Source organism: Capsella rubella, unplaced genomic scaffold (genome assembly GCF_000375325.1).
Source record: "Capsella rubella cultivar Monte Gargano unplaced genomic scaffold, Caprub1_0 scaffold_4, whole genome shotgun sequence".
In the NCBI taxonomy this organism is placed as follows: domain Eukaryota; kingdom Viridiplantae; phylum Streptophyta; class Magnoliopsida; order Brassicales; family Brassicaceae; genus Capsella; species Capsella rubella.
This window is the reverse complement of record NW_006238920.1, coordinates 6532652-6541218: the sequence shown is the minus strand read 5'-3', so window position 1 is coordinate 6541218 and position 8567 is coordinate 6532652. Positions and strand designations below refer to the sequence as shown.

General features: G+C 31.8%; 1 protein-coding gene across 1 annotated transcript; it reads left to right on the top strand.

Annotated features, from left to right (window-relative positions):
• The first annotated feature begins 4182 nt into the window (after positions 1–4182).
• On the top strand, positions 4183–5427 carry LOC17887801. Its single transcript, XM_006294315.2, has 2 exons — positions 4183–4669; positions 4745–5427. The coding sequence occupies exons 1-2, from the start codon at positions 4183–4185 to the stop codon at positions 5425–5427; spliced, it is 1170 nt and encodes a 389-aa protein (XP_006294377.1).
• Positions 5428–8567: the final 3140 nt, after the last annotated feature.

Here is an 8567-nt window from a genome sequence, read left to right as displayed (position 1 = left end):
AATTTTCTATCATGTCTTGAAGCATAACAATTGTCATAGTTTGTTCAGTCCGCTTCCACCGTCTTCTTTTGACGCTCAATAGGTGATTTTTTGTTTCACTCACCTTCATCTTATCACTATTAATTATGGTAATTCTTTTTTAAAAAAGGAAAAAAGCCTAAAAATACCCCATCTAATTAGTGTCTTTAGTTAGGCTTAATTAAACACGTGTGGTTAATTTCTAACCCGAGTTAGTCATTCCGTTAAGAGCTTAAACGGAGGTTAACCACTGAGTACTAAAGAACCAACAAAGATATATTTCACGCATTTAAATGACACTCAAATTTAGACGAAGTATTAAAAGTCCAAGAAAAAAGACCAAGTATTAATCTTCCAAATAAAAATTAGATGGGGTATGGTTTTGTCGATTGCAGGTAATATTGAGGTTGAAATTTGAGTTCAGGTGGTGTACCTTGGTATGTATGTATGTGGTGTATGTGCTATAAATATATTAGAATTTTTTTTCTTCTTTCTGTCATTCAATAAAAATTACATTTTTGCTTTACAAAAGAAATTTACATTTAGTATATAATTTTTTAATTTTTGGTAAAAACAAATGATAAATCTAGTATTTTTAATAATATAGAAACCAACTGTCAAGTTTATAATTAGCAAAACTAAAAAAAACACTGTTCATACGCAATTTAATTTTAAAAGAATTAGAGCTACTAAAAACATGTCCAATGGGTGTTTTTTATTTAAATAAATTAGTACTTTTATACAATAATTTGTGTACTTTTCAAATGTAAGAAGTTTTTAAAATTATCCACCTCCAATTGTAAAACTCTAATTGGAGTTCAAAAAAAAATGAAAACTAAAATTTATAAAACATGAAATTATTAGATTTTATAAAATTTGTAACACACATAATGTAAAAACATAATATAAACACATATTACAAATCATATTTTAATTGCTGTCAAAATTTCGCCAAATATTCTCAATCAAATCTGATTTCAATTGTTGATGCATTGTTCAATCGCGTACTTTACTACGAATGCTCATCATATTGCCGAGATTTGAAGGGATATATGTAGAATACGTGAAATCCACTTTTTTTGGTCGAAAGAGATGATTGTTTCAACCACTTTTTTGTTATTCTGTTTCTTCGTAAAATCAACACTCATGTACTGACACGTGGCATTAAGAAACAATGCTAAAAAATTTTAACTAAGAAACTTATCTTAGCTTTATTTTGATTATTGATTTATTTTTTGCTTCTAATTACGAAGAAACAAATGATGTAAAAAAAAAACATTACTAAGAAACAAATTTAAAAACTTGCAACATTCAAAACTTATAAACAACAATACATTCAAAAACAAAACACCATACGAAATATATATACATAACATTCAAAACTTACTAACTAACTTTATTCAATGAAACAAACGAAACTTTCTATGTCTAAACACATCATGTTTATAAAATAAAAGAGCAAAAAAAGAAATTCAAACAACAGATCCGAGGTGTACCGCGGGTTCATACCTAGTATTTTATTTATGTGAAATATAGACCTTAAATGTTTTGTAGATTTCGATAGAGATTTGGTTTTTCTTTTCCAAAAACTCATTGTTAACCAATCAAGATTTTAAAATTTTGGATTCCCTAAAATTTAGTAAAAAAAATTTTGTTTTAATCTTCCATTCAAGATTTAGATTTTTAAGTCTCATATTATTCATATTTATAATGGTTCTGAACCATTGTCTAAAATTTTCTACGTGATGTAGGAAGTTGTACATACATGTTTTTCTTTTATCGATTGAATAATATACGTCAGTGAACACTAATTTTGGGTAAGGTAACAAAGAAGTAGCATGACTAACGGTAATGGAAAAATGAGAAAAAGTTATACTAAGAATTTAATTTTCACACATGAGAGAATACATTAATAAGTCAGTCAGTCATATACAGTGAACACAGGGAGCTATCTTTTTAGGCAATACAAGCATCTTGATTTACGGCTTTCATTCTTGAAAATGATACAAGAAAATAAAGTTGCTTAGAGTTCGTGATATTAATAATGTATAGATGAAGTGAACTAAACATTTTCATCGTCTTTTGGATCCACTGCTTTGCTCTCTTGGGCGATCCTCTACGTCCATACCTACCACTGCATTGGGGGATGGCTGTAATTGAACTTGAGGTTCTGAAGAACAGCATGTAGATACATCAAGTAACTCACATTCAGCAGTTTCAACTTGATCTTGATCCGCAGTGATTGTTTGCGCAACAGTAGGACACAATGAGGGATTATTATCAGGTACTTGGTGCTCTGAATTTTCTTTATCGGTCATGGGAAAAGATGTAGCGAGTTTTGAACCTTCAGCAACCACAGTTTCAGATTTATTTGCTGCCTATTAGAGCATTGAGTAGAGACATCAACTGATTCAAATACAGCAGTTTCAACTTGGAACTGATCTTGTGCCTCAATGTTTTTTTTCCACAATCCACAACTGTAGTAGGAGATGAGAGCTCGATATCAGCAATTTGGCTCTCGGCATTTCCTTCACCGGTCATTGGGAGGGAAGAAGGAGATACTGTACCTTCAGCAACCACTGGCTCTGTGGATGGTGGTAATTGAAATTGAGGTTCTGTAGAGCATCCTATCGAGACAACAGCCAACTCACATCCCGCAACTTCAACTTGATTTTGATCCTCAGTATTCTTTTCCACAACTAAAAGAGATGAGGAGGGCTAAGTGTTAGCAAGTTGGCTCTCCGCATTTTCTTCCTCCATCTTTGGGAGAGATGAAGAGAATTATGTACTTTCGACAACTATTTCTGACTTGCTTGCCCCTAAGTGAACGTGCATATCTCCCACTGGCTCGGTAGATGGCGGTAACTGAACTGGAAGTTCTCTCGAACATTCAGTAGAGACATCAACTATCTCAGATACCGCAGGTTGAACTTGATCTTCAACTTGTGTCTCAATGCTCTTTTCCACAACTGTAGATGGCGATGAGTGCTCGAAATCAGCTACTTGGCTCTCAGCATTCTCTTCCGCCTTCATTGGGAGGAAAGAAAGGGATTATGTACCTTCAGTAACCACTGGCTCGGCGGATGGTGGTAATTGAATTTGAGGTTCTGTCAAACATCCGGTCCAGACAACAACTAACTCATGTCTACTAGCTTCAACTTGATCTTGTTCCTCATTGTTATTTTGCATAACTGTAAGAGACGGTGAACTCTCGATATCAGCTAACTGGTGTAAAGCACATCAACACTCATCTCAGTGTTGCAAATATGATTGCCATCAGGATCTTTGAATTATTCAGTATCCATTTTGTAGATGCAAGGTTTTTGTCTGATGCAGTAGCTGTGTGATACAAGACGTGATTCAGGATATTGATGTTTTATGTATGTGCCTGGGTTCTAGAAGACTTAAGAAGACATGATTGAAGGATGAATGAAAAGGAAAATTAACTATTCTAAGTTTGGAAGAATTGGATTTTGACAAGGAAAAGGAAAAAGGTTTTTCGTCATGAGATTTGAAAAAGATATCTTATGTGATTTGGGAATCATGGTGGTTATATATAGAAGATTTGGGAACGTCCTAGAGAAGTAAGAGAGCATAAGCATAAATAATAATCTTTGAGAACTTTCTTATGGTTTTGTGTACGGCTTAGTTTCGCAGTTTGGTGCTTGTGTGATCAAGCTTCTTTGTTCGTCAGTGTGACATGTGTGTGAAGGCTGCTCCAGAGACTTGGAGTATTGAAGTCTAGGCTCAGGGGGAGTTTAGCCCAAGATTAGGTTATCTTGATTAAATCTAGACTCAGTGAGAGTTTAGATAAGGATAGTTATTTATCTTTAAGGTTTCATAATATAGTTCAGAGCGGTAGTTCAAGAGGGGTGTGCTTGATTTACGTGTTTGCAAATTGGTTGTATTTGCTTTCTTGTTGTAGTGAAATCGAAATCTGGACTCGGTCCCGGGGAGTAGGAAAAACCGAACCTCGTTAACAAACTTTGTGTCTCATTTACTTTCAGCACTTTATTATTGCCTCATCCACTTTTACAATTGGTACCAGAGCGGGTTCTCGATAGAGATTCAGTCTTGTTTCGAGTAGATCAAGGGTGAGGATAGTAGTTCAGGACGTAAGTCAGAGTTGAGATTTGTTTGTGATGAAGTCATATAAAAAAAGGCATGTCTATGACAAAACCACCGTTGCTTGATTTAGCTAATTATGGATATTGGAAAGTTCGTGTGCAAGCGTTTATTAGTAATCTTGATGAGATGGCTTTTGATGAGTTTGTTGGGATTCTTAAAGCTTTTGAGTTAAGCAAATCATATGAAACTGAAGGAGTGAAGAAGAATGTGAAATGTTCAGCAAAGAAAACACAATGCTTTGAATGGAAAGGGTATGGACATGTTCGTTCTGATTATGCCAATCTACAGAAGCATAATAAGAAGGCTATGAATGTTGCTAGTGGTGATTATGAAACTGATTCAGAAGATGAAGAAGAACTGCTGAACTTGGTGGCGTTTACAACTTTCGAAGATAGTTCTGAATTAGAGTCTGCAACTACGTCAGAATCTGTAGGAAAACCTGCAACTGCGTCTGAATCAACACCAAAACCTGCAACTGCATCTGAATCTGCAAATACGGCAAAGTCTGAAACAGAGAGTGATAGTAATGTAGAGAGTTTTGATGATGAAGAACTTGCTATGAAGTATGAGATGTTGTAAGAACATTTGCTTAAAGTAGTTGAGGAGAATTCAGTTTTGACTAAGGAGAAGCTCAAGTTGGAAGCTAAAATTGCTGAAGCAGAGAAATATGCATCAAAAAAAGAAGAAGGAGCATCAGAGGCTAAAGTTCAACTTGAAGAAACTCAAAAGAATTTGAGGATGCTTAATAATGGCACAAAGCAGTTGGATGAGATTATGAGTATTGGAAAAATGGATAGATATGGCCTTGGTTTTAAAGGAAAATGTTCAAAATCAGATCCGGTGTTTGTTTATGGTGGAAAAGTCACGTCTGCATCAAGAACTGTGACAGAAACTGCAACTGAGACAGAGTCTGCATCAGAGACTGTAGTTGTTCAGAAGATTGGAACAAAAAATTCTAACTTGGAGAGTGAACCTCAAAGAATTTTTCGTCCCACTTGTTATCATGGTGGTGTTGTTGGGCATATTAGGCCAAGGTGTTTCAGATTGATGAGTGAGAGGAATCAAATGAAGAAGGCTTATGATGTGAGTTTTCAAGTTCCAACATGCTATCATTGTGGAGTTAGAGGGCATATTAAGAGGAACTGTTTCAGATTCATTCGAGAATTTAGTCATGAAGGCATAAGGTGCAAGAAGATTTGGGTTAGGAAAGATGAGTTATATGGAGATGGTGCAATAGGTTATGGACCTCGTTTTACAAAACGGGGAGTATTTTCTAATTAGTTTTTGACCATGTTGTGACTCAAGTTGGGGGAGAATGGTGATGTTCTTGGTGATGTTATTTTGGAGTGAGAATTGTTGAGTTCACAACCATAGTCAAAAAGGGGGAGAATGTAGATGCAAGGTTATACTGACGGAACCCTAGCTAACCAATTCTCTCTCTTCTACAAGAGAGGATTTTAGATCCACCGTTTAAACCAAACTCCCACCACCGCTGGAACCGTAGCCAAACAACTCCTTTTTCTCTCACGTGAATTATTGATGTGCCGTGTAGACCTACCTCCTTTGCCCTCTGTAAATCATGTCTTCTTTGCCACTTTTTTGTTTCTTGGTACACATGGATACATGAGACCAGCGCCATACAATCCCCCTTCACAGCTCTGATGTTGATAACGATGATTTAGGCTGGAATGGAACTGTGGTTGTTTTGCCAGCTTCTCAATGCTACTGATCGCCTATCCACAATCATATACCTGCATGGATATATGAATATAGCTTTTTTTACTTAGCTTACAACTGTCCCGCATGGATATATGTATATACTCGTATCCACATGTTTATAGCCATATCCTTTAGTCTAATGTTCTTTTTTGCAAACATTTTTTAATTGTATCTACATGGACATGTTTTCTTTGCCATATATTTTTAATTTTATCTATGCAAGTCCAGTCATGTTGATTGTTGATGATGACGATGAAGGTGAAACTAAAGAGATTTTGATTATGTTAATTGTCAGATGACTGAATTTTTACAAGTTTTATTTTTTAGATAGAGATAAAGTAAACAATCGATTAAGGAGAGAGAAAAAATGAGAAGAAGAAAGAGATGGAATATAATTTTGTTTGTTCACTTTTAGTTTGTATAACGGCAAAATAGTCATGAAATAATGAAATAGCTGTAAAAATGTAGAAAATGTATACTAGTAGCAGAAAGTATGTCAAACTGAAAGAATTATTAGAGAAAGTAGGTCTAAGCATAAATCAATCAATAAGTTATCACATTTCTTTGTTTTTTGTTCACTTCGTCTATAAGAGCATCTCCAACCCTCCTCTATTTCTTCCTCTAAACTCTATTTTATAGCAAATTTTGCTCCAACCCACTTCTATATCCACATCTATTATAGAGATTGCTATTTTTATCTCTATATATAGAGGAGCTCTATTTTTTCCTCTATAAATAGAAGTGAACTATTTTCTTGCAAAATAGTCCTTTTAATCTCAAACTTCTTTTATTTATGACCAAAATAAATAAAATAAATATATTTAATAACTAATAATAATATAAAATATTTTAAAGGTTTTAATATAAATATATATTCTAAAATTTGAGACTACCATTTGCAAAAGTTAATATATATAAATAATAGACTTTCTTTTTATTGAAGGAAAAAAGATATTTTATTTTTTCATTTATTCCATAATAATACTTTTAATACCAAAAAAATTACTTAATATTCTCCTAAATTACATCCGGATCCACTAATGGGAAAAATACACTTATGCTGATGGTTAAGAATCTAGTATCTTATTGTTTTTTTATGTAATGTGATGTACTTGTTAATTAAAAAATAATATATAATATGATCTTTTTATAATAAATGTTTAATTTAAATAAAAGTAACTATTTTATTAAAATTTTATAAAAGTTAAAATAAATGGGTTAATTTGCAACTTTTATAAATAGATGGTGTTAATATTAAAATTTGAAAAAATCTATTTGGAATACCATCTCCAATGGTTTAAATCAGTATGATCAATATTAAAACCATTGTTACATGACCGTATTTAAAAGTTCAAAAAGTTTTAAAATATTATAATTAAAAGGTTGAAATATATAAAATAATTAGAATTTAAAATATTAAAAGTACTTTTTTGTGACATAATTACTATTGATAAAATATGTTATATATCAAACTATGTAAATTTAGATAGTTCACGGGTAGTTTGTTAAAATCACAATTATAATGGTAAAGCGAGTTATGAATAATGTTTTTTACCAAATGAATTATGTTACGAGTTGATTCTTTATAAAATATATTGTAAGTATGTAATTTTTATGTATATTCCTACTTCTACTACAGAAATGGTCAATTGAATAATTTGTCGATAAAGATTATTTCATGCTGTTAAATTTTTACTGTTATTTTATTTGTATCAAAACTCAATATATTATTATTTACTCGCTTTTTTCGTTTATTATTTTATTTAAACTTATTATACAAATATATAATTCACCGTTATCGAATGCATTGCAATAAAATTAAAATATAACATATTCTAATCAATTAATAATTATATATATAATTATTTCCCCCGCGATGTAGTGCGGGTCCAAACCTAGTCTATATATATAAAGTTAGCTTTTTCTCTCTTCTCATGATGCCACCTAAGCATCCACCTAAGCCACATTTTTTTTACATAAAAATAAATTTAAAACATTCATTTAGTGCATATTTATGCTACTTATTTGATTAATAGAAAATTTATATAAATAAAAATAAATTATGTAAATAAATGAAATGTTAAATAAGAAATACTTTCATTTTTATTAGTTAGTGGTAATAATATAATTCAACTTTCATTTTAAATTGATCATAGTTTAAATTTTAAATGTGTTACTGAGTTTAAGAATGTAAGTAAATTTTAAATTTCTGGTGAAACAAAAAAAACATTTATGTAATTGTATATATAAAATTTTAAAAGAAAAAAATAAAATTGAAAGTGAAATATTAGTTTATAACTTGATCAATAAGAAAATGCTTTTAATCCAAATTTAAATATTGAAAGATAATAATTCAAGAGAAAATAACTATAATATGTTTTGAAAATCAATAAAAAATTAAATAATATATCATAATATGAATAAAAAATTAACAAAAAATTATAAACCTCCCGCGCAGCGCGGATCAACTGCTAGTGTCCATATAATACTTCCCAAAACATAATGGAATCTTCATAATGAACTCCTTTGTAGTGGACGTTTGGTATGACTTATGATTCGTGGACATCTATATCCACTAAAATCGTTAATGTTTAAAGCCCAATTAGAATATAAAGCAGGGTTGGTCACCATTGAGCCTATCCATATTGGGCCCATAATCATGTGTATAAATTTAAGGCGCAAAGCCCTAGCAAGGAACTGTG

Excerpts from the sequence above, each read along its gene's own strand:
- LOC17887801 (XM_006294315.2), top strand. The coding sequence starts at position 4,183 with ATGTCTATGACAAAACCACCGTTGCTTGATTTAGCTAATTATGGATAT. Across the intron at positions 4,670-4,744 it reads GTCTGAAACAGAGAGTGATA|TTGAGGAGAATTCAGTTTTG; the intron begins GTAATGTAGAGA and ends TGCTTAAAGTAG.